The sequence below is a fragment of the Stegostoma tigrinum genome, chromosome 19, assembly GCF_030684315.1.
Source record: "Stegostoma tigrinum isolate sSteTig4 chromosome 19, sSteTig4.hap1, whole genome shotgun sequence".
Taxonomy (NCBI): domain Eukaryota; kingdom Metazoa; phylum Chordata; class Chondrichthyes; order Orectolobiformes; family Stegostomatidae; genus Stegostoma; species Stegostoma tigrinum.
In genome coordinates this window covers 1019141-1046433 of record NC_081372.1, presented here as the reverse complement: position 1 = coordinate 1046433, position 27293 = coordinate 1019141, and the positions used below count along the sequence as shown (strand labels likewise).

General features: G+C 44.2%; 1 protein-coding gene across 1 annotated transcript in view; it reads right to left on the bottom strand.

The window, feature by feature from the left end:
• eif6 (eukaryotic translation initiation factor 6) overlaps window positions 1–26196 on the bottom strand; it is a 61109-nt gene extending 34913 nt beyond the window's left edge. The window contains exons 1-3 of the mRNA XM_059652670.1: window positions 26033–26196; window positions 15159–15244; window positions 2646–2821 (exon numbers count right to left, since the gene is read on the bottom strand). Coding sequence (XP_059508653.1) covers window positions 2646–2821; window positions 15159–15244; window positions 26033–26139 — 369 coding nt within the window. The 5' untranslated portion in view covers window positions 26140–26196. The remainder of the gene's footprint in view (window positions 1–2645; window positions 2822–15158; window positions 15245–26032) is intronic.
• Between the last annotated feature and the right edge of the window lie 1097 nt (window positions 26197–27293).

The following is a 27293-nucleotide window of genomic DNA, read 5'->3' as shown; positions in this document are numbered from 1 at the left end:
TCTTCTCTGGTAGCTCTGATGCCAGCTCCTCAGATTCAGACCCAAAAGTTCTCAAGCTGCCAACACTTACTAACAACGTGTTTCCCCAGGAGCAACTTCATGACCAGCAGCTGTCACATGCTTTATCTGCAAGATATCAATCATACTGCCATGGCCAAAGTTTATGTAATTAATGAATTACTCACATAACCCTCCTCTTTCAACATGAAAGAGGCTAATGTAATAGTTAGATGTTGGAAACACATTAGCCTTGCCTGCAATACAAGAATATGCAACTCCTACCAGTTTAATGAGTTTGTGCTCTAATTTTATCTGCTTTCTCATGACAACTTTATTTTCTTGTGACTTGCAACTTCTTGTGAGAATTAACAGTCATGGACCTGCACTATGCTTGAACAGCAGCTCCCGCAAGCTTTAGGCTGCATGAATTATCTCCCCAAACCAACATTGTAATTGTCATGGATATCAAAGCCTATTCTTTCCATTAAGAACATGAAATTTATTACACTTCCAAATGATCTCCTTCAAGACTACATCAGCATAAGGGCAGGAATCGCAACTCAATTTAGTCCATTTGGCAAATGAGAAAATCAGCCCAACTGGGAAGTCAGACCACACAGCATGGTTGGAACTCCCACACAAAACCAGAGCTTCAGTTACCTGCAGGATGTTGGTTATTGACTGCTCAGCTCCACACCATCTCTGCGAGAATTCCTTCACCCAAACATCTTCAATGGGCCTGGCCTCCAACATAAGAGCAGAAGCTGGGGTACACAACAATCATCACCATTTGCAACTCCTCAGATACTGAAGCAGGTTATATTCCAAAAGATAATTATTTAACCAGTATTAAAGTAATATACGAGTTTCATTACAGAATTAGCCCTGCTCCATAAAACACACATCTTACTGATGACTAGCTGCCCATATTTATACAACATTTCAAATCCAATTAACTCAATTCATATATCTATCACCTACATAGAACATAAGAACTAGGAGCAGGAATAGGCCATCTGGTCCTTCGAGCCTGATCTTTTTCAGTCTCAGCTCCATTTACCTGCCCGTTCACCATAACCCTTAATTCCTTTACTATTCAAAAATTTATCTAGCCTTGCCCTAAAAACATTCAGCTTCAACTGCTTCACTGGGCAGGGAATTCCAAGATTCACAACCCTTTGGGTGAAGAAGTTCCTACTGACCTCAGCCCTACATCTGCTTCCCTTTAAACATTAAACATTCGTCAGACCATATTAGATGATACCAAAATGATTCATATCCAAATGCAGCAAGACCTGGACAATATTCAGGTTAGGAAAACCGTATGGCTGTCAATTCAAGCCATACAAGTGCTAGGAGAAGGCAACTGGCAACAAGACAGAATCTAACCATCGCCCCTTGACATTCAACAGTGTCATCGTCACTGAATCTTTCACAATCAACATCCACGGGTGGGTGGGGGGTGGCCATTAACCAAAAGCTGAACTGGGTTAGCTGTATAAAGTTCGTGGCAATATGAGTAGGTTAGACGCGAGGAATCTTGGAGCAAATAACTCCCCCTCCTGGCTCTCCTCAGCCTGTCCACACCAGCCACAAAGCACAAGTCAGGAGGTGTGATGGAACATTTTCCCACTTGCTGAGATGGGCGCAACTCAAGAAGCTTGACATGATCCAGGAAAAAGAAGCTCACTTGATTGGCACCACATCCATAAGCTTCTACTCTCTGCACCACCAAAATTCAGTGGCAGCATTGTGTACCATCTACAAAACAAAACAGCAAAAATTCTAAGATCCTTAGATTGCACATTCCAAACAAATGACCACTTCTATCGAGAAGGGCAATGGCAGAAGATAGATAGGAATACAACCACCTCCAAGTTCCCCTTCAAGTCAGTCACTATCCTGACTTGGAAATATACTGCCATTCCTTCAATGTTGCTGGGTCAAAATCTTGGAATTCCCTCCCTAACGTTATGAATCTACCGTCTCGAAATGATCTGCAGTGGTTCAAACCGACAGCTCATTCTCAACTTCTCCACAGCAATTAGCAACAAATGTTGGCCCAGAAAGCAAGGTTCACATCATGAACAAGTGAATAAAGGGAACAAGGTGTGGCAGGGAAAGGATATTTCATTTAAATAACCAACAGCACCCTGAAAGGACTGACAGCAATTACATGTAAACAGCTCTAACGGTTTAAAAAATACATTAATGAAGGCGCATTTGCCAATGAGCTTGCTCAGGACCAAGGGGGAGAGGCAATGGCCATTCCTGGGCAAACAACAGGTTTACTGAGAAACTATCATTGTGCACCTAGCAGAAAAAAATGGTACATGCTACAGTTGTGGTGGTTCTGGAGTGTAAGCAGGGAATAGCTATGTCGGGGGCATGAGGTCCTGAAGATTCCAGTTTAGGCCTTAGGGAATGGGCCAGTTGGAATTGTTCTCACCTCAGGCGGTGGTGGACGTGGTTTCCAGTCTCACTTCAGGACCTGAGTATGTAATCCAACTGATACTGTCAGAAGGGATATCTTGGAATGAAATTAATACAGAAAGCTCATCTGAATACTCCATAAACTAAGGCATTCTTCATTGCACTTTTCAATTTAAAGAAATCCCTATAAAGCTGAGGTGCAGCACACGTACTCTGTCCAGGTCCGGGTGCACCAGGGCCACGTAGTCATTGCAGGCAATAACATTTCCAAGTGCAGAAAGACGCTCCTCAACTCTCTGGATGGCCACAGAGTCTGGCAAGCAATTGCGGATATGCTGTAACTCCTGATCTGTTGTGTTGTTAGGGACCAATAACCCATGTCGATTACCTGGAGAAGACAAATCCACCAATTAGACCAAGAACGAAAATGTACCATTTACTCTGAATAGTTTCAACCAAGCATGATTTCTCACGGTGCAGCCGACAACACAAATCAGGTTTGATGTTACTGTTTAATAGTTTCACCAGTTTATAGTTATTGTGTTCATTTTCTCTTCCACTTGAGCCCCTCGATTATTTAGTAACTTTGGAATGCTATTAGGGTCTTCTACTGTGAAGACTGATGCAAAATATTGATTCAACTCCTCTGCCATTATTTCCTCAGCCTCATTTTCCAAAGGGTCTGTGTTCTCTTTGGCCTTTCTTTTCCTTCGTACATACTTAAAGGAGCTTATACTATCCATTTTAAATTACTTGCTAGTTTACCCACAGTTTACATTCTCCCTTATCTTTTGTTGACTTTTAAAACTTTCCCAATCTTCTGAATTACCACTAATCTTTGCCAGGTTGTAATTTTTTGTTCTTTCAATTTGACTCTATCCTTCACTTCCTTGCTTAACCACGGCTAGTTTATCTGCTTTCTAGGATCTTTACTGCTCACTGGGGCATATTATCGGAGTCACAAACTATTTCAAGGCCTTTGGTCAGGCCACTTTACGAATACTACATTCATTTCTGGTCTCCCAGCAACAGGAAAAATGTCGTAAACTTGAAAGAATGCAGAAAAGATTTAGAAGGATGTTGCTGCAGTTGAAGGGTTTGACCTGTAGGGAGATGCTGAATAGGCTGGGGCTACTTTCCCTGGAGCGTCAGAGGCTGCAGCGGGACCTTTTAGAGGTTTATAAAATTGTGAGGGGGGCATGAATAGGGTGATTAGCCAAAGTCTTTTAAAACTGGAGAGCACAGGTTTAAGGTGAGAGGGGAAAGATCTAAAAGGAATCTAAGAGCAACTTGTTTCACACGGAGGGTGGTATGTGTACGGAATGAGCTGCCAGAGGAAGTGGAGGAGGCTGGTATAACTACCACAATTAAAAGTTATCTGGATGGACAGATGAGTAGGAAGGGTTTAGAGGGATTTTGGCCAAATGCTGGCAAAAGGGACTAGATTAGTTTATGATAACTAGTCAGCATAGACGAGTTGGACTTGAAGGGTTTGTTTCCATGTTGTACATGTCTATGACTCTGCCATTGTTCTTCAGAAAAAATGGTTGAAATCCCTCCCCAGTCCACTCCAGCAAATTTGGCCTCATCCCCATGTAATGATTCTCTTCCTAGCCTTGGAAATTCCTTTACTCTTTGATGGAGACATGGGTGCTGGTAGTATGGTCAGCATTTGTTCCCGATCCGTAACTGACCTTGAACAGGACGATTGCTTTGGCCATCTCACAGAGCAGTGAAGACTCAACTACTCCAAGAGAAGCAAATTTCAACAGATGCCAGAGATCTGAAATAAAAAACAACAAACACAGAAACTCAGCAGTTTTGGGAGCATCCCTAGAGAGAGAAACATTTAATGTTTGGAGTCCAAACTTCAGGAGAGTTGTTATTGGGCTGGAAACATTAATTCTGTATCTCTCCATGGATACTGTCAGATCTGCAGGTTTCTCCAGCATTTTCTGCTTTTAATTTTAAAATCAACCAGTGCTGAGGGTCTGAGGTCACACTGAGGCCAGATTAGGTAAGGACAGCAGATTAGGGTGGCACGGTGCCTCAGCGATTAGCACTGCTACCTCTCAGCACCTGGGGCCCGGGTTCAATTCCACTCTTGGGCGACTATCTGTGTGGGGTTTACACATTCTCCCAAGGCCTGTGCTGGTTTCCTTCCAAAGATGTGCAGGTTAGGTGGACTGACAATGCTAAATTGCCCATTGTGCCTAGGGTAGAGAGTGGGTCTGGGTGGGGGGGGGGGGGGGGGGGGGGGGTTGAGAATCAGCAAGGACTCAATGGACTGAAAGGCCTGCTTCCACGCTGGAGGGATTCTATGAATTCCTCTCTGAAGGACAAGCGAACGAGAAGGGTTTTAAATAAAATATAATGATAACTTCATGCTCACCATTACAGTGACAAGCTTACTATTCCAGATATATCTTTAATTAGATTTAAATTTCATTGGCTGCCATGGTAAGATTTGAATCCAGTTCCTTAGAGCATCAGTTTCCATTTATTTGTAGGACATGGGCGTCATATAGCCAGCATTTCTTGCCCATCCCTAGTTGCCCTTGAGAAGGTGGTGGGGAGCTACCTTCTTGAACCACTGCAGTCCACCTGCTGTATGTTGACCCACAATGCCATTAGGACAGGAACTGCAGAATTTTGACCCAGTGAGTGAAGAATCAGCGATATATTTCCAAGTCAGGATAGTGAGCGGCTTGAAGGGGAACTTGCAGGTGGTGATGTTCCCTTATACTTGCTGCCCTTGTCCTTCTAGATAGAAGTGATCGTGGGTTTGGAAGGTGCTGTCTAAGAATCTTTGGTGAATTCCTGCAGCACATCTCGTAGATAATACACACTGCCGTTACTGAGTGTCGGTGGGGGAGGGAGTGGATGTTTATGGATATGGTGCCAATCAAGCGGCTGCTTTGTCCTGGATGGTGTTGGCCTTTCTTAAGTATTGTTGGAGCTGCACCCATCCAGGCAAGTGGGGAGTATTCCATCACACTCCTGACTTGTACCTTCTGGATGACTGACAGGCTTTGGGAAGTCAGGAGGTGTGCTACTTCTCTCAGCATTCCCAGTTTCTTTCTTACTTGTGGCCGCTGCATTTATGTGGCGAGTCCAGTTGAGTTTCTGATCAAGGATAACCCCAGGATGTTGATAGTGGGGGATCCAGTGATGGTAACACCATTGAATTTCAAGAGGTGGTGGTTAGACTCTCTCTTATTGGTGACGGTCATAGCCTGGCATTTGTGTGGCGCGAATGCCACTTGTCAGCCCAAGCCCGGATATTATCCGGATCTTCTTGTATTTGGATGGACTGCGTCAGTATCTGAGGAGTCGTGAATGGTGCTGAGCATTGTGCAATTATCTGACCTTATCATGGAGGGAAGGTCCTTGATGAAGCAGCTGAAGATGGTTTGGCCGAGGACAATACCCTGAGGAACGCCTGCAGAGACGACCTGGAGCTGAGATGATTAACCTCTAACAAACAAGACCATCTTCCTATGTGCCAGGTATGGCTCAAACCATCGAGAGCTTGTCCCCTGATACCCATTGATTCCAGTTTTACTACAGCTCCTTGATGCTACACTTGATCGCATGCAGTCTTGACATCAAGGGCTGTCACTCTCACATCACCTCTGGAATTTAGCTCTTTTGTCCATGTTTGAACCAAGGCTGTAAAGAGGTCAGGAGCTGAGTGGCCCTGGCGGAACCAAAATTAGGCATCACTGGGCAGGTGCTGCCTGACAGCACTGTTGATGACACCTTCCATCATTTCACTAAATATTGAGGGTAGGCTAACGGGGCAGTAATTGGCCATGTTGGATTTATCCTGCTTTTGATTTACAGGACATATCTGGACAATTTTTCACCTTGCCAGGTAGCTTCATGGATGCCCATTCTTGAGTTGTTGGATCTACGCAAAGTCTGTCCCATTTAGCATGGTGATAGTACCACACAATACGATGGGAGTTATTTTCAACGTGAAGGCAAGGCTTCATCTCCAAAAGGATTGTCTGATGGTCACTCTTACCGATACTGTCATGGACAGATGCAACTGTAGCTGGCAGATTGGTGAGGATGAGGTCCAAGTATGTTTTTCCCTCTTGTAGGTTCCCTCATCACCTGCCCCAGACCCAGTCTAGCAGCTATGTCCTTGTGGACCTGACCAGTTCAATCTGCGAGCCACTCTTGGTGGTGGACATCGAAACCCCCCACCCGGAGCACATTCTGTGACCTTACCATCCTCCAAGTGTTGTTCAACATGGGGCACTGATTGATCAGCTGAGGGAGGTTGGCATGTAGTAATCAGCAGGAGGTTTCCTTGTCCATGTTTATCCTGAACTTCATGGGGTCTAGAGTCAATATTGAAGACTCCTACAGCAACTCCCTCCCAACTGTATAATCACTGTGCCGCCACCTCTGCTGGGTCTGTCCTGTCGGTGGAACTGGACATATCCACAGATGGCGTCTGGGACATTGTTTGTAAGGTATGATTTGTGAGCTTAACTATATCAGACTGTTGTTTGACTAGTCTGTGAGGCAGCTCTCCCAATTCTGGCACTAGGCCCAGATGTAAGTGAGGAGGGCTTTGCAGGGTCGTTAGGACTGTTTCTGCCATTGTCTTTTCCGATACCTTGGTTGATGCCAGGTGATCTGTCCAGTTGCATTTCTTTGAAAATTTGTAGTGATTGGTACAACTGAAGGTTTGCTAGGCCATTTCAGAGGGCAACTGAGAGTCAACCACATTGCTGTGGGTCTGGAGCCACATGTAGGCCAGACCAGGTGAGGGTGGCAGATCTTCCTTCCCTGAACAACACTGTTGGAATATCCCATCTGGTTCGTTAATTGGCAATAATTACATGGTGATCAGTAGATTTGTAATTCCAGGCTTTTTTCTATTAAATTCAAATTCCACCATCTGGTGTGGTGAAATTCAAACCCAGAACATTACCTGGGTTTCCGCATTCATAGTGCAGTAATAATACCAGTGACGATACCACAATGCCATCATGTACCCAAAGGGTTCAACATCAGCCACCTGTCTATGTAGATCCCAAATGCACTAGTGATATTTAACAAATTTGGATTATAAGAAACTGTGCTAATGAGAGATGGATGTGAAGAAATTGACGTGTCGGGCGATACAAAATATGAAAATATAGAATTCTGCTGTTGTTCAAGGCAGTCTGTAATGGCAATGCCAAATTAAACAGACAGCGTCAGTTTTCACAAGTAGTAGGGAGCGACCAGTTCCATCAATGCCATCCTCAAGACCTCTCCACATCACGTATGTCAGGAGGATGAGGCCAAAGACATTCTGTGGATTTACTTCTTCCCAGGTAATGCTTAAATGAGGCTCAGCAGAAAGTATTCCCAGGAACAAGGAATTCCCTTGAAGGAGCAGCAGAGGTTTAAAGTGAGAGGGGAAAGATTTCAAAAAGGGCCTGATGGACAACTTCTTCACACAGAGGGTAGGATGTATATCAAGTGAACTTTAAGAGGAAGTGATAGAGGTGGATACAATTGCAACATTTAAAAGACATTGGGACCGATATGTAGATATGGTGCAAAGTAGGCAAATGGGACTAATTTAGTTTGGGGTACCTGATAGACAAGGAGTTGGATTGAAGGGCCTATTGCCATGCTCTATGACTCCAGCTAGTGCTGTTTTAAGCGTTCAGAGAAAACTTTGTTGGCTCTCTAGACTGAGATCAGCAGCCCAAATATGATGTGATGTGATACTTAGGCTCGTGGGTGTAGGGTGCCACTGTAGGCTTGCTCATGAAACTGAAGTACAAATGGGGGAGGCAGACTGCTTAGCATCACCAGAGCAAGCAGTTACAATACTATTAATGCCAGTTGTCCTGTTTAGGAGCATAAGAATAGAAAAGTCAAACCCCTCACCCTAGGTAAGTATTGAAATAAAAACAAAAATCACCACACGATATAATAATCTTTATTAATGTGACATGTTGAAAAGAGAAAGCAAGAATCCAATTCTGATCACAGCTTGGAGGAGAATTCACATGCAGCCTTGCAATATACCTTCCAAGTCAGCCACTGAGCCTTGTAAACAGAACTGATAAAATATTCATGGCTGTCACTTCCATCAGCTCCAGATCATAGTGCTGTAGTCAGCAGGAATAAATTACACAATAGCAAGCCTGGCTAGACAGAGCCACAGAGTGTACAGTAATCCTAGAATATAGCCTAAATGGTATTATTGCTGGACTCTTAACTCAGAGACCCAGGTAACGCTCTGGGGACCCGGGTTCAAATCCCGCAATGGCAGATGGTGGAATCTGAATTCAGTAAATATCTGGAATTAGGAATCTAATGACGACCATGAATCCCTCGTCAATTGTTGGAAAAACCCATCTAGTTCACTAATGTCTTTTCAGGAAGGGAACTGCCATCTTTACGTGGTCTGGCCTACATGTGTCTCTTGACTCACAGCAATGTGGTTGACTCAACTACACTCTGGGCAATTAAGGATGGGCAATAAATGTCAACAATGCCCTCATTCCATGAATGAATAAAGAAAGAAAATTGTCACAGAGATGGGAATACAACTTTAGCACCAGATCCTGGCAGGGCATCAGTGACAGTTTGGCTTTAGAAGGAAAAAAGGATTAAATTTGAAAGCATAAGGACTAAATATTCATGTAAAAAAAAGGGAAAAACTGTAAGGATATGGGAAAAGGTGAAGTTGTACACCTAGTACCTTCAACAACATGGTATTAAAAAAAACCATTAAAGAAAGATAATTTCCCCACTATCACAGGAAAACAAATTCTTAATTCACTGGCAGAGTGTGCTATATTATCAGCCTTCAGACAGACAGGCAGGTTCAAATTAGAGGTTACTCATCAATTATTGAAAATAAAATACAGACTAAGCCGCTGCTTCATTTGGGATCAAACCCTGGAGAAGGCGACCTCAATTCCACAGCCTGCCTGGCAGGAATAACTGGATCCGATTTCAGACCTTTGTTGAAAGGTTATTTGAACCTGCAATTCTCCACCCCCAAATTACCAAATACATTATTAAATTGTTAGCGTTTCTGAAGGACAACATTCTTCAAGATTCTGGATGGGAAGAACTGACATTCACTATCCAGGGGTCATATTGGAGAGACTGTAAAGGACAGAGTGCAGAAACACACGACATCCTCATCATGTGAATAATTGCTGTCTAGCAAGAGGCCTTCATGCCTACAGGCGCATGCAACCATCGATCTGATCCTACGCAGACTCATGTCAACACTCTGCTTCCCCTCAATCAATGAGCTGTCATTGATCTGATCCTTTAAACCTAAAAAAGGTCTCACTTGAGATACAAAACTACCTGAAGTGATTTAAAAGAAAGGATTTATATTATCACAGTACTGAAACTGACCATCCAGCCTGGTAGGTATATTGTGATTCTGCTCTGTGTGAGCTACCTCCCAACCATTAACAGCATATCATGTAGGTGGTACAGAACCAGAGTTGTTTAAGTATTAAAGAATTTCATTGGCAGATTATAGATTCAAAGCAAACTGACAAAACAGCATTACTAGAGAGACCTCACACGCAGATACAGAAGATTGCAAAGGGAGGTATTTTTAAAAGGTTAAGTTTTTGAAAAATTCCAAGTTCCACAGTGATTTTTAAAAAAATCAATTCAAACAATTCAGTATGTAATGCAGGCAATATGAAACCCTCTTCCTTGATCATACTGGTAAAACCCATTACATTTTTCAGTAACAGAGCAGAAATGTCACTTTTAAAATGCAAGACATTGAGTGAAACGAGATGTTCTCATGTAAATTTAAAGTCAACACATCTAAATATCTGATTTTATCTCATTACACCTATTTCACTCATTCACAAGATGTGGGCAACACTAGCTAGGCCAGTGTTTACTGCACATTGTAGGAGGGCAATTAACAAACTCAATGGTAAGCAATAGAAACACGATTGGAAATGCAGACATCACTCGAGTGGGCCTCAGAGTCAGCACAGGAAGTCAGTTGTATTCAAATGGGCAGCTGTGCTTCCTCCACTATGATATTTACCATACTTCAGAAACACTTCACTAGCCTTTGGAAATTCTGGGACATCCTGGAAAAGGCATTACAAAACCAGTCTTTCCATCCCCTTAAGCAAGATCGACATACAAGTGCAGAGCGTCACCAGTATCAGTCAAGCTTGCAACCCAAACAGCACAAAATGGAATAATGATCACAGAGCTATGATATCAGATCATAGCTGTAACCAACAGGATGATTTCTAATACCTTTCCTAGGGTAGAATGCTTCACAGTAATCACCAGGCTCATTATACAGCAGAGCACTCTAACTGTACCTGGCCTGAGAGGCACACACTCTGCACCATCTATGTTTCTACAAATCATTAAATGCAAGCAGAGTTTATCCACATTCAAAAAAAGTGACAGTAAAACCTATTCCAGTGCATCACAGTGAATTACTGTCAGAGGTACAGGCAGTCATCAGGTGGGTAACCAAATTAACCAGTGACTGGTGAAAAGAATGTTAGTGAGGACAATCAGGCAATGACAACTTCTGACAATGAAAATCTTGCTAGATGAGAAAAACAGATGAGGAAGTCAGATCATTGTGGGGGAATCAAGTGTACAGCATGGAGGCATCAGCACCACCATATAAATTAATCTGAATTTCAAGAGAAACAGGAGCAGAGGTGAGTGTGGTGGCCGTTATTCAGGTGGTGGTACAGGGGAACCTGAACGGACCAGACAGATTACACCCCAGGGTTCTGAAGGAGATAGCAGAGGAGACTGTGGATACATTGTGATGACCTTTCAGGAATAACTGTTGTTAGGGATGACCTCCCATTGGCAAATCTGTGCTGACTCAGCACTATATTACCATGTACTTCTAAATACTTTGGTGTCAGGGAAAGTCTCAGAAGACAGGAAAATGGCTAATTTAACATCCCTGTCTAGGAAGGAAGGCAGAAGATGGGAAACTATAAGCCAGTTAGCCTGACCCATGACATTGGTAAGATGTTAGAGTCCATTATTTAGGGTGAGATTGCGGAGTGCATGGTAAAGTAAGATGGAGTTAGCATGGCTTAATTAAGGAGAGGTGATGCCTGACAAATCTGTTCGAATTCTTTGAGATAACAAGCAAGTTAGACAAAGGAGAGTCAATTGAAGTGATAGATTTGGATTTCCAGAAGACCTCTGACAAGGTGCCACACAGAAGGCTGCTAATTAAGATAAGAGCCTTTGGTGTTAGAAGCAAGGTACTGGCATGGGTAGAGGATTGGCTGACTGGCAGAAAGCAGAGACTAGGGATAAAGGGGAAGGTTTCTGAAATGGCAGCGAGTGATTAGTGGAGTTTTGTAGAGGACGGTGTTGGAATCACAACTGCTCATGATATACATTAACGATCTGGTCGAAGGATGGAGGGAATTGTTGCTAAGTTTGCAGATAACAAAGATATAGGTAATACTGAGGAAGCAGGGAGGCTGTAAAGGACTTAGACAGGCTTGGAGAGTGGGCAAAGAAATGACAGATGGATTGGTGTGGGAAAGTATGAGGTTATGCACTTTGGCAGGAAGAATAGAGGCATAGCCAACTTTCTAAATGGGGATAGGCTCTGGAAATCTGACGCACAAAAGGGATTTGGCAATCCTAGTTCAAAGTTCCCTTGAGGTTAGCAAGTAGGCTCACTCGGCAGTTAGGAAGGCAAATGTTATGTTAGCATTCATTTCAAGAGGGCAAGCAACAAGAGCAAAGATGTATCACCAAGGAGAGAGGGACATGATGGATGTTGAGGTTAGGGATAGATGTTTGCTTAGTCTAGGTCAAGTTGACATAAGGAAGGAGGAAGTGTTAGGTATCCTAAAAGACATTAAGGTGGACAAGTCCCCAGGTCCGGATGGGATCTATCCCAGGTTTCTGAGGGAAGTGAGAGGGGAAATAGCCGGGGCCCTAACAGATATCTTTGCAGTGTCCTTAGACACGGGTGAGGTCCCAGAGGACTGGAGACTTGCTAATGTTGTCTCCTTGTTTAAAATGGGCAACAAGGATAATCCAGGTAATTATCGACCGGTGAGCCTGACGTCAGTGGTAGGGAAGCTACTGGAGAAGATATTGATGGACAGGATCTATTCCCATTTGGAAGAAAATGGGCTCAGCAGTGATAAGCAACATGGTTTTGTACAGGGAAGGTCATGTCTTACCAACTTAATAGAATTCTTTGAGGACGTGACAAAGTTGATTAATGAGGGAAAGGCTGTAGATGTCATATACATGGACTTCAGTAAGGCGTTTGATAAGGTTCCCCATGGCAGGCTGATGGAGAAAGTGAAGTCACATGGGGTCCAGGGTGTGATAGCTACATGGATAAAAAACTGGCTGGGCAACAGGAGACAGAGGGTAGTAGTAGAAGGGAGTTTCTCAAATTGGAGACCTGTGACCAGTGGTGTTCCACTGGAATCTGTGCTGGGACCACTGTTGTTTGTGATATATGTAAATGATCTGGAGGAAGGTATAGGTGGTCTGATCAGCAAGTTTGCTGATGACACTAAGATTGGTGGAGTAGCAGATAGTGAAGGGGACTGTCAGAAATTACAGCAGAATATAGATAAACTGGAGAGTTGGGCAGATAAATGGCAGATGGAGTTCAATTCAGGCAAATGCGAGGTGATGCATTTTGGAAGATCTAATTCAAGAGCGAACTATACAGTAAATGGAAAAGTCCTAGGGAAAATTGATGAACAGAGAGATCTGGGTGTTCAGGTCCATGATTCCCTGAAGGTGACAACGCAGGTCAATAGGGTGGTCAAGAAGGCATATGGTATGCTCTCCTTCATTGGGCGGGGTATTGAGTACAAGAGTTGGCAGGTCATGTTGCATTTGTATAGGACTTTGGTTCGGCCACATTTGGAGTACTGTGTACAGTTCTGGTCGCCACATTACCAAAAGGATGTGGGTGCTTTGGAGAGGGTGCAGAGGAGGTTCACCAGGATGTTGCCTGGTATGGAGGGTGCTAGCTATGAAGAGAGTTTGAATAGATTAGGATTATTTTCATTAGAAAGATGGAGATTGAGAGGGGACCTGATTGAGGTCTACAAAATCATGAGGGGTATAGACAGGGTGGATAGCAAGAAGCTTTTTCCCCCCAGAGTGGGGGACTCGATTACTAGGGGTCATGAGTTCAAAGTGAGAGGAGGAAAGTTTAAGGGAGATATGCGTGGAAAGTTCTTTACACAGAGGGTGGTGGGCGCCTGGAACGCATTGCCAGCGGAGGTGGTAGATACAGACACGTTAGCATCTTTTAAGATATATTTGGACAGGTACATGGATGGGCAGGGAGCAAATGGACACTGACCGTTAGAAAATAGATGACAGTTTAGACAGAGGATCTTGATCGGCGCAGGCTTGGAGGGCCGAAGGGCCTGTTCCTGTGCTGTAGGTTTCTTTGTTTCTTCATATCACTGAGGCTGTATAAGGCTCTGGTCAGACCACATTTGGAATATTGAGAGCTGCTCTGGGCTCCATATCGGAGGAAGAGGTGTGCTGACATTGGAGGGTTGGCAGGGGGAAGGGAGGGGAATTACAAGATCGATCTTGGAGATGAAAGACTTGTCAGATCAAGAGCAATTGAGGACTCTCAGTCTGTACTCAATGGAGTTTAGAAGCAAAGAGAAAACTGTATGATTGATGGACGAATTGCCTGAAGTTCGCGTGAAGAAGTGAAAAGAATGTGGACAGAGGTTCAAAAACAGACAATCCTGACAAGCAACAGGAGCACTGCCGTGAACCCTGTAATCTGGGGGGCCATTGAATTGCTTCCCACATTTTCTCCCCCCCTTCCACCCATAGCACCAATTTTTCCATTCCTGTGCCATTCTGTATGTGATTGTTGAGGGAGAGGGTTTAGAAGGCGGCCATGGTTTCAACTGGTAGCTGACAATTCGTTTGCTTTCTTATGTTTAAAGCTGTACTAATGCTGCACATAATCCTCCTGCCATCATACTGTATCTCATTGTATGGAAAACAGTAATTCTTGTTAAGTACAGAAATGTGACCCATGTTTTCAGCTAGTCTGGGTATAACTAACAGGTAAATTGAGGTCTCTGTATACTTTGATAAACGCTTAACTTTTGTGATGACTCTGGTGCTTGATTTTCAGAGTGCTATCCCCATGAGGGGTGATATTGACAAATCGGTGTTGGGCAGATTGAGCTAAAGAAGAAAATTAATGTTTCTCTCAGACAATGGCATTTCACTATATCGCACAGGGATTCATTTCTTTGCAGAGCCGTTAACCTACAGATGAAGACTATTCAGTCCATCAAGTCCATGCTGGATCTATACAACAATCTAGTCAACACATTTCCCAGCATAATCCCCATACTCCTGCAGGTTCACTCTCTGAAATATAAAAGTAATTTCCTTTTGAAATCATTTCTCATCTCTGACCTTGTTGGAAGCAAAGAATCTGAAGAAGCACCTGACAAAGATGTGCAAACATGAAGGGATTCAATAGGTTAGAACCTTCATCACTTGTGGGGAAGCCCAGGAGGTCAGGTGCACAAATCCAAAACAGTCAATAAAGAGAAGGGTGCACTGATAGGGTGAGATACAGTATGATGGCAGAAGGTTGTGTGCAACGTTAATAAAATTTAGACCATTTGGGATGAATGGACCTTACCAAAAATCAAAATTTTGCATATTTAAAAAAAGCTTACCGACACACATTCTTCCAATTATTCTGCATCCCGCAATGGAAGCATGGACCACAGGAATAGTCTCAGATAACTCGCCTTCAAAAACTCTGAAAGAAAAACACAGTTTGTTAGCAGCAAGTTCTCACCAGTTTCATTCAAACAGTTTTCATGCAGAGTTATGTTAACTTTGCCTTTTCTCCACGGTTGCTGCCAAACCTGCCCAATTTTACCAGCAATTTCTGCTTTGTTTCTACATCAGCAGTTCTTTCAATTTAAACATATAACTTTACTAGTTGAAACTATATTCCTTTTTAAAAATCACACACAGACACAACTGCAATAGCAGTGAAGGAAAGAATACTGGTTCGATAGCACCAGTTCACAGGCTTCAAGAGGTACTCTTCTTCTTCCACAGATCTTCTATTCTCTGCTCCACTTCTTTTCAGGCTCTTTCTTACACATAATTGCTCATTCTCTCAGTCCATGTTTGGAGGCAACAGGTTGTACCAAATGGTAGGAAGCAGTACGTCAATGCCTCCAGGCCTTGGTGACTTAAAGAGAGATAGAGACAGATTCTGCTCTGCAGATCTTTTAGACATTGCAAAACAACTTGTTCAGAGACGGTATGATCTCTGGAGCAGGTTGGACTTGAACCTATGCCTGCTGGCTCAGCAGGGATTCTGCACAACAAGAGTGTTCAATGCTTAATTACAGACATTTTTAAATCACCCTGATATTACACATTGCAGGAGCTGGTGAGAGATTAACTCAGACCTTCTAGATAAGGGGTAGGGACACTACTACTACACCGTCTGGTAATGAGCTACTATTAGGTTGATGAGCTCAACCAACTACAACTTGTGTCAACTGCACAAACCAATCAGCAGTCCGTCCCTGGCTGAATCTGCCCAGTACCTTGCCATTTTATCACACCTCCTACTATGCTTGCAAATGCTTGTTGTAAACACAGAACACCAAGGCCCAACAACTTGTTTTCACAAGTGCAGCAATGCCATCCACAGTGCTAGTCAGTGAAACAGTAATTTTCCCATTATAATCCACCATCAAGAATACAGAATTTAAAAACAAACTGTCTTTACACTTACCTGTTCTGGCCTACACGTCTCCAGGCACAAAGCAATGTGGTTGATTATTAACTACCCTCTGAAACTGCTTTGGAAGCCACCCAACTCAAGGACAATAGGGAACAGCAAACAAATGCTGACCCTGGCAACACTCTCACCCCAAAGAATAAAGAAAAGGCCATGAGCTTTGGGGGGAGGGGGGATGTAAATGGTAGACAAACAGGAGGCTGGAAGATTACAGAAAACCAGGCAGCATTGGGAGGAAAGGAGCCGTCAACGTTTTGGGTATTTCCCTCCTTCAGGGCTGGATGTGGGGTAGGGTGAGCTGCAGATAAAGGGGGAGTGGGGAAGGAGTAGAGGAGGAATGGTGGTGGTTGGTCGATGCGAGGGATGAATCCGGTCGGCAGCTGGGAGGGAGGGTCAGAAGGTGGAATGGAAGGGAGGAGGTGGGGGCTGGAAGGGAAGCCAGGCAATGGGTGGGAAGATTATTTGAAATTGGAGAACTCAATGCCCAGTCCTCCGTGCTGTAGGGTGCCCAGGTGGAAGATAAGGCATTGTTCTTCAAATGTGAGTTCCTGGTCACTGCGATACTGGAGGAGGCTGAGGACGGACACGTCAAGGGAGAGTGGGATTTGGAGTTGAAATGGACGGTGACCGGCATTTATTGCCAACTCTTAACTGCCTCAAAAAGCTAGTGCTGAGCCAACTAGGATTAAACAAGGTTCGTTGGAGTCAGAGATAACACAGGCCAGGCAGCATCAGATGAGCAGGAAAGCTGACGTTTGGGGTTGGGACCCTTCTTCAGAAAATGAAGGGTGCCAACCCCGAAATGCCAGCTTTCCTACTCCTCTAATGCTGCGTGGCCTGCTGTGTTCCTCCAGCTCCACATTGTGTTATCCAGAATTAAAAGGGTTTGTCAAGGAAAAAGGCCAGGTTTAATATAGCTATATGCAGATTAGAGAAAGTTGAGAGATTTCAGAAAATTGGTAAAGCTTCGAGGAGGATAAGAATTAGGATTTATTGCCATTAATTGGTGGAAAGCCTGGTGCGCTGGTGTTTTTGCCTTAGCAACTATCTAAAGGTCTTGACTTCTGTTTCAAAAACCTCAAGCGCTAGAAAGAAGCAACCTCTAAAGCTTGTCGCAAAGGCAAGTTTCTCTCTCTCTTCAGTCCCTCCCGCCTCATTCTTTCTTGTCGAAACTTGAGGAAGCCTGACAAAGTTCTTACATCTCAGCTTCATGACTACATTGTAAAGTTAAGAAGCTTAAAGGCAACCAAAAAGTCAATAACCTCATTATACTTCACATTAACCACATTATTTCTCCATCACCGTGCTTTTGTCCACTCACTCAACTTGTCTAAAAATCACCAACTCTCTGCATCCTCTTCACACTTCTTAGAAACTCAAACAATGTCAGCGGAAAAACTCCATTGTGGGAAAAGGAGATTCTGGGATTATCACAGACTTCAAAATGTTGAAGAGCCAATGTCTGGCATGGCTGTATGATTTATTTGGTTTAATGTTTCATTAGTCATGAGTGTTCATTGAAAAGTTTAAAACTTGCACTGTGATATTGTTCAGATGGTGTTTACTGATACAACTAATACAAGGACTCATTGCCAGCGATGTAAACAGTGTGAGATAGCAAAAACATCATCCACAAAAATGATGGAAGTAGTTAAGGATTTAAAGACAAAGATAATAAAGGCTGCACAAAAGTTGTATGAGAAGTTTGAGAATGAATGGACCAAATATCACACACTGTCATCTGCATCAAAAACCTTGGGGTGAAAGGCATTTTTTAAAATGGTGTTTTGCGTCTCCCAAGAGTGCAAGCATGTAAAGACTACTATTTTTGGAATGTGCAAAATGGAAAAGATAATGATTTTGTGGACGTTGGGTAGATGTTATGGACAACTGTAGTCTGTGCACATCTTCAGGGAAGTCCTTTGATCAGTTTTCAATTGGACTGCAAGCTCTGCATAGTAACCATCTCTTGACTGGATCCTGAGAATGTGGCAACAGCTGGAAGTTGCCAGGTTTGGAGGGTTTGAGCAGTAGGGTGAGGCTGAATAGGCTAGGACTATTTTCCCTGGAGCTTCAGAGGCTGGTAAGTAACCTTATAGAAGTTTATAAAAGCATGAGGGGCATGGAAAGGGTGAATAGCCAAGGTTGTTACCCTAGGGTAGGGAAGTCCAAAATTAGAGGGCATAGGTTTAAGGTGAGGGGGGAAAAGATTTGAAAGAGACCAAACAGCAGCTTTTTCAGAGGGTGGTGCATGTATGGAATGAGCTGCCAGAGGATGTAATGGACGCTGATACAATTATAACATTTAAAGGGCATCTGGGTGGGTATATGAATAGGAGGGCATCTGGGTGGGTATATGAATAGGAGGGATTGAGGGATATGGACCAACTCTGGCAGATGGGACTAGATTAATTTAGGATCTTTGGTCAGCTTGGTCAAGTTTGACCAAAGGTCTGGTTCTGGGCTGTACAGCTCTATAACTCTAAGTGAGCAAATCAGGAAAAGCCATTGTTTGTACAGATGAAGATCTGAAACACACACACATTTACAGCACAGAAAATCTCCTGGTAGCTGTTGCCACTCACCATTTCCCCATAAACTACTCTCTACAAATTCCCTTGTTAACAGGTAAAAGTGAAAACCACTTTCCAAGATACCGAATGGGTAAATCTTTAACTAGTGAATGAAAGATATTGAATCAACGTACCGCCAATCTCATGTTCTCAAACTGAACGGAGGTGAAAGACGACAGCTAAATCGGGGGGGCTGCGATCCAAAGTAGTGCTAGACCTGTGCATCTCTCGCTTCACCCCGTGAACCCCAATGCGTAATACTTGCACCCTGTCTCTTCGCACACCTTGTTTGTATATGCTCGGGAATTCAAGAAGGGATAGAGTTATTGAGTTACTGGTTAGCAATTCATTTTTCTTTCCCGCCATTCATTAAGAAGTTTGATTACAATAAATGGCGGCAGCATGGTGGCTCAGTGGCTAGCACTGCTACCTCAGTGCCAGAGACGCAGATCGGGCTCCACCGTCAAGTGACTGTGTGGAGTTTGCACATTCTCCTGGCGTTTGTGTGGTTTCCCTCTGGGTGCTCCGGTTTTCTCCCACAGTCCAAAGATGTGGTTACATGGATTGGCCATGGGAAATGCAGGGTTACAGGGAAGGAATACTATGGAGGGTTGGTATGGACTCATTAGGCTGAATGACCTGCTTCCATACTGTAGCAAATCCGTGAAATAATGATTTGTTTTGTTGATGAAAAATCCTTGTGTGCACATTCCTGTAAGTTCAATGGGACAGTGAGGTAAAATGAGGGCAAATTAATAGTTACTCAAAATTTCATATTGTGTCAACTCTAAGAACGGTGTGGCTCAATTTTCAGTACACCACCCGAGTCAGCTGCAACAATTGTGTTGACTGTAGTTTCACCTGTCTGCCCCATACATGCTCACAATGCACAAGCTAATGCCATAACCCACAGTTTTGCCTTTCCTCCATTCCCAAATACAGATCATCTGCAGAGGATGAAGTAGAGGTTAAGCACAGAACTCCTGAAGACATGTTGGTCACAATCTTCCACTTGAGAATGTGCTCTCTGCCCAGTTCTGCTTTTTCCACCAGAATCAGTTTACTGTTCATGCAAAACTCCCACCAATAATCAGGAATCTCAGTTTTAGCAAGCCATCTATGAAAATACGAATCACAGAGCCCTCTCTCTGTAGCTGCAATGCCCTGTGTTTGAACAGAATAGATTAAATTAGATTAGATTCCCTACAGTGTGGAAACAGGCCCTTTGGCCCAACAAGTCCATACCGCCCCTTGATATATGCCACCCAAACCCATCCCCCTATAACCCTCACACCCCTGAATACTACGGGCAATTTAGCATGGCCAATCCACCTAACCTGCACATTTTTGGACTGTGGGAGGAAAATGGAGCACCTGGAGGAAACTCACACAGACACAGGGAGAGTGTGCAAACTCCACACAGGCAGTCGTCCAAGGGTGGATTTGAACCCAGGTCCCTGGTGCTGTGAGACTGCAGTGCTAACCACTGAGCCACCGTGCCAATAGGAAAATGAGCATCTACAAATCCACTATTTGGGGGTGTTATCCTGACACAAGCAGCAATAACAGGTGGATAAAATGGAATCTGCCAGATTAACAATACAATGTGCAATAGGACTGCAATGTTTGGACTGGCTGAGCAGTCAGATTACTGATGACTCACACTGCACCACTGAGTCACCACTATAGGTCACAGGCAGACTCTACAGTATACTGCCATTAGATAATGAAGCTTGCTCAAATATACTACTGTTTGGTAAATATTTTTAAAATTAGGGAGTCCAGAAACAAGTGCTGGAGGAAAGAAGAACAGAGTCACACAGTTTATCTACCAGTCTTAAGAAGCAGAAGTAATTCACACTCCACTCAGCCTCTGCTGCAAAAGGGCAGGACATGTACAATTCCAATGAATTCTGATGACAAAGATCAGGTCTTGATTTACCTTCTGTTCCGTGGGGTCAAACTCAGCTCAGACTGTTAAAGAATGACAAGCAGGAGGACGCCATTCAAGCCGAATAGGCTATATGCTCAGTCAATCATGGCTTATCTATGCCTCAACTCCACTGAGCCACCTTTGACATTGAAACTCAAAACAGAAGGCCAGTTCACAGAATCATCACTACTTGTCGAAATCACTTGAAGTCTTCTTGCATCCTGCTAACAATTCAGAATCCCACCCACCAGGGCGTGTTTCATCAGCAAACTTGGAAATATCACATTTGGTTCCCACATTCAAGTCATTATGTAGTGAATGGCTGGGGCCTAAACACTGAACCCTGTGGTACACAATTACTCACCACCTGGAAAAAGAACAATTATTCTTCTTCTGGGTCAATTTTGTCAATGAATTCTCAATCCATGCCAGAATATCACACCCACCCTGGTGCTTTAACTTTGCCCATTAGCCTCAAGTGGGATCTTGTCAAAAGCCTTCTCAAAATCCAAATACACCACATCAACAGTTTCTCCCTATCTACTCTACAAATTCCATTCTTAGGTGTCTCCATTCAATCAGTTAACCCGATTTCCCTATCATATTCCCACACTGCCTTTGTCTAATCCGTTTATATTTTCCGCGTGTTCTTTTATTGTGGCTTTTATAATGTGGAGGTGCCAACACTGCATTGGGGTGGATAAAAAAAAAATCACACAAAACCAGATTATAGCCTAACTGCAGGAAGGCTGACATTTCAGGTCTAGACCCTTCATCAGAAATGGAAGGGAAGGGAGTTCTGAAATAAATAGGGAGAGAGGGGGAGGCAGATTGAAGATGGATGGAGGAGAAGATAGGTGGAGAGGAGACAGACAGGTCAAAGAGGCGGGGATGGAGCCAGAAAAAGGTGAGTGTAGGTGGGGAGGTAGGGAAGAGATAGGTCAGTCCAGGGAGGTAGGACAAGTCAAGGGGGCAGGATGAGGTTAGGAGGTAGGAAATGGGGGTGCAGCTTGAGGTGGGAGGAGGGGATAGGTGAGAGGAAGAACAGGTTAGGGAGGCGGGGACAAGCTGGGCTGATTTTGGGATGCGTTTGGGGATGGATGCTGCTTGGCCTGCTGTGTTCATCCAGCTCTACACCTTGTTATCCTTGGATTCTCCAGCATCTGCAGTTCCTATTAGCTCTTACAGTCCAACAGGTTCATTTGAAATCAGAAGCTTTTGGAGTGTAGGTGACAAATGACAAAGCAGCTCTGATTTCAAACAAACTTTATGGCTTAGAAGGGGTGGACGCTAGGAAGTTGTTTCCGTTAGGCGGGGAGACTAGGACCCATGGGCACAGCCTTAAAATTAGAGGGGTAAATTTAAAACTGAAATGAGACGACTTCTTCAGCCAGAGAGTGGTGGGCTTGTGGAATTCATTGCCACAGAGTACAGTGGAGGCCAGGACACTGGATGCCTTCAAGGCAGAGATCGACAAATTCTTGATCTCAAAAGGAATCAAGGGCTACGGGGAGAGTGCAGGGAAGTGGAGATGAAATGCCCATCAGCCATGATTTAAATGGCAGAGTGGACTTGATGGACTGAATGGCCTTACTTCCACTCCTATGTCTTATGGTCTAAACCTGTTGGACTATAACCTGGCATCATGTGACTTTTGGCTTTTATAAGACTTGAGTATTTTCTTCACTTCTGGTGCTAGGCTAACTTGTCTTGAATTCTGTTCCTTCCCTCTCTCAAATTGTTGAGATATATGTGTTAATATTCAGTCTATAGGAATTGATCTGTTTCAATAGTGTGGCTCAGGAAAGAACCTGCTGTCCTTACCTGGTCTGGCCTGAGTGAGGCTCCAGGCCCACAATCAAGAGTTGACTTTTGGCTGCCCTCTGGGCAACTAGGGATGGGTAATAAAATGTTGATCCAGCAAGTAACACCCTCAAGTGAATAAAAAACAGCTCCAGAGCCTGTAGAATTTTGGAGGATGATCGCCAATGCAGCCAATATTTCCAGGGCCATTTCCTAATGTATTCTGGAATACCTCCTCCAGTGGTCCTCCAGCATCACAGAACAGTCTTCCGCCAATTTGTTTCACTCCATGTGAGATCAATTAACAATTGGAGGCACTGAACAATACAAAGGCTATGGGCCCTGCCAACATTCCTGCAATCATACTAAAGACCTATGCTCCAGAATGTGCTGCTCCCCTAGCCAAGCTGTTCTAGTATTAGGTACAACACTGGCATGCACCCAACAATGTGAAAAATTGCTCAGGTACGTCCTCCACACAAAGAACATAGCAAGTCCAAACCACCTAATTACCATTCTAGTCTACTCTCGACCATCATGTTATCAACAGTACAATCAAGTAGGTCAACATGAACCTTCTCAGTGATGCCGAGATTTGGTTCTGCCAGGGACACTCAGCTCCTGACTTCATTACAGCCTTGGTTCAAACATGGGCAAAAGAGCTGAATTCCAGATGTGAGGTGAATGTAAAGCCTCTTGACATCAAATCCGCATTTGATTGAGTGTGACAAAGGCTCCTAGCAAAGTTGGAAATGAGTGGGGATCGGGAGAAAACTCTCTGCTAGCTGGAGTATTATCTGGCATATAGGAAGACAGTTGTGGTTGTTGGAAGTCAGTCATCTCAGCTTCAGGACATCTCTGCATGAGTTGCTCAGGGAGTGTCCTGCCCCAATCTTCTTCAGGTGGTTCGATGACCTTCTGTCAATAAGGTCAGAGGTGGAGATGTTCACTGATGATTGCACAATGTTCAAAACCATTTATGACTCCTCAGATACTGAAGAAGTCCATTTGAAATGCAACAAGAAATGGATAGTATCCAGGATTGATTTGAAAAGTGGCAAGCAACATTCACGCCACACAAATGCCAAGCAATGATTACTTCTAATAAGAGACAGTTGGAAATGGGCAATAAATGCTGGACGGCCAGCCACTTACACATCCCATGAATTAATCTTAAAAATTGGCCACAGACATTCAACAACGTTATCGTCACTGTTCCAAACAACTCAGGACGTACCATATAAATAAAGTAGCTCCAACAGTAGGCCAGAGACCAGGATTACTGGTAATTCACCTGACTCCCTAAACCCTGTCAACTATCTACAAACTACAAGTTCAGTCTGATGGAATATTCCCCACTAATCACAAGGATGAGTGCGGCCAGCCAGGACAAAGCAGTTCATTTTATTCACACTACATCCAGTCCCTCCACCAATGCTCAGTGGCAGCAGTGTGTACTGTTTATGAAATGCACTGCAGCAATTCAAAGATCTCTAGACAGCACCTTCCAAACACACGATGAGTTCCATCTGGAAGGACAAGGGCAGCGGATAATTAGAAATACCACCATCTTCAAGTTCCCCTACAAGCCACTCACCATTCTGAAATGGAAATATCTTGCTATTCCTTCAGGGCCACAATCAAAATCCTGAAACTCCCTCCCTAGTTGCACTGTCAGTCTACTGACAGTACACAGGACTCTAGTAGTTCAAGACAGTAGCTCATCACATCTTTTCAACGGTAATTAGGGACGTACCAATAAATGCTGGCCCAGCTAGCGATGCCCATGTCCCACAAGGGAATAAAGAGAGGAAAAAAAAACACGGTTTCAAGCCTGTCAAAGGAACACTCAGCTAACTCGGAGCTTCAAATACTTGAAATCACTGAGCTAACAAATTTTCTTTATAAAAAAAAAAAAAAAATCGCTGAATCATAGACTTTCACAGAAGCAAGCTGTTCAGCTCATTGTAATTGAATGCAAGATCTCCAACTTCAGGCTGCTGGCAGCTACCATACAAGGAAAAACATGCCGGTCACTTTTGTAAATTGCCCTGCATCAATTGCTAAATTTAAATCGGAGATTGAGATCTGGGAAACAGTGAAAGGCATTGTAAAATATGTGATGGAAACAAGTTAACCGTGACTTCATTAATCACAAAAGTGTTTTTCGGGTATTGGCTTTTTGTGGGTCATATATTTTGAAACGTAAAAAGAACTTTTGCTCCTGTGCTTTCTTTTGCCAAAACTGAGACATCTAGTCAATCAATAATTTCCATGTGTACCGTGACCTTAAGTTTAATAGAGTCAGGAACCGGGAGAAGGAGCATTCACGTGAGTGCCATCACTAAGGGGAGAAGCAGATGCCTTGACCAGAGCTGGAGAGACTGTAACTTATTTAGGATAGTTTTTCAACATAATCAAAACAAACATCAAGTTCATCCACTCTCTTCTTCAAGATGGGCTACAACTAGCCAAAGTAAAAGTTCAGAGATAATAGGAACTGGAGATGCTGGAGAATCCGAGATAAAGTGTGGAGCTGGATGAACACAGCAGGCCAAGCAGCATCTTAGCAGCACAGAAGCTGATGTTTCAGGCCTAGACTCTTCATCATAAAAGTTCAGCACAGCTCACAGGGCTTAGGCATTTGGGCTTTAGGAAACCTAAACAGAAACAGAAAGCGGGACATAACACCAGCGCTTCATCGGAGGCTCACTGATGATGTAACCTAGAATGGTGACGAAACGTCTGAAAACTAACCTTCCAGCTCAGCGAGCAAACTCACATCTAGAAACTCAACCTCGCTACAAATCTTCTCAAAACTCGCTAGGGCTTAGGCATGTTGACCATTCCCATACATTTCATCATTGTGGTCAGTACAGGCTCAAGGCTTGGCAAGGCCTGGCAGAAATCATTCGAGAGACAACAGACAATTGGTGCAGGAGTAGGCCATTTGGCCCTTCGAGCCAGCACCACCATTCATTATGATCATGGCTGATCATCCACAATCAGTATCCTGTTCCTGCCTTATCCCCATAACCCTTGATTCCACTATCTTTAAGGGCTCTATCTGTTTCTTTCTTGAAAGTATCCAGAGAGTTGGCCTCCACTGCCTTCTGGGGCAGACCATTCCATGTACACCCAGACGGGGGGGGGGGGGGGATGAGGGAAGGGGAACATCGATCTGGCTGAGGTACTTTAAGCACCAACGGACTACCTGGAGGCAGTTTCCTCCAATGTCGCCACGGCTGGGCCGCATCCTGCTCTTTCTCTAAGACTGCGGAGATACTTATTCAATACGCCCTGCCTCCACGTGTTAATGTACCCTCTATGGTCCTTCATCGGCCCTGCACCCCCGCCCCTCTGTGCGCCTGTAACAGGCTTCAAACCCACACCCGAGGCCTCGCCGGCCACAGGCCCCGGTCCCGTCCCTCCGGGGGAGGGGGCTCTCTCTCCCTCCCTCACCCCCGCACTCACCCGTAGAAGTTCTCGGAGCCGCCCACCGCCACCAGGCAGTAAGTGTTGGTGAGTTTGGCGAAGCAGCCGACCTCGTTGTTATTCTCGAAGGATGCTCGGACCGCCATCGCCCCAGGTCAAGGGTCACACTGGAGTCGTCCAGCAACGTGCGCCGCGCTTCCGCTTCCTCGCAATCGGCTCCGCCCCGAAACAAACAGACGCAGAGAGCTTCCGGCCGGAGGAACCCCCGGATCCAGCTGCTGGAGAGTCGGGCAAGAGCGGTACATCAGTCCCGACCGAGCGAGGCCCGGTACCGGCCGCTGTGTATCGGCATAGGTATAGTTCACTACCTACCGCTATAGATCAGGATTGGATAACGCGGTGTGGGGCTGGATGGACACAGCAGGAAGCCTGACGTTTCAGGCCTGGGCCCTTCATCAGAAAAGGGTCCAGGCCCGAAGCACCAGCTTTGGGGCTCCCGAGATGCTGCTTGGCCTCCTGTGACCATCCAGCCCCACACTTTGTCTTAGTTCCATTCTCCTGCATTTGGCCCATCTCCCTCCAAACCTTTCCGATTCAGGTACTTATCTAAATGTTGTAAACTGTACGGGCATCCACCACCTCCTCTGGAAGCTCGTTTCACACAGACCACTCTTTAAAAAAAATGCCCCATGTCCTTTTTAAAGCCTTCTCCTCTCACCTTTAAAATTTGTCCCCTAGCCTTGAACTCCCCCCACCCTAGGGAAAAGACCTTTGTGATTCACTTTATCTATGCCCATGATATTGTAAACCTTGATAAAACAAGTGTGTAAAATGACTTTTTGACCACTCTGTCTACCTGTGATGCAAATTTCAAAGAATTAAGTACCTGAATTCGTAGGTGTCTAATTGAAGCACTGCGCAGGGCCCCACCCTTGTTTGGTTTTTAAAATACCATACCTCACATTCATCCAAATTAAACTCCATCTGCCACTCCTCAACCCATTGACCCAATTGAGCAAGATCTCTGAAATCATAGATAATCTTCTTCACTGTCCATTATGCCACCAATTTAGATGTCAACTGCAAACTTACCAATCATGCCTTCTATATTCTCATCCAAACCGTTTATATAAATGACAAACAAAAAAGTGGACCCAGTACTGATCCTTGTGGAACACCGCTGGTCACAGACCTTACGTCCACAACCTTCCACCACCACCACCACTCTGTCGCCTACTATCAAGTCAATTTTGTATCCAATTGGAAAGGTCTCCCTGAATCCCATGTGATCTAACTTTAC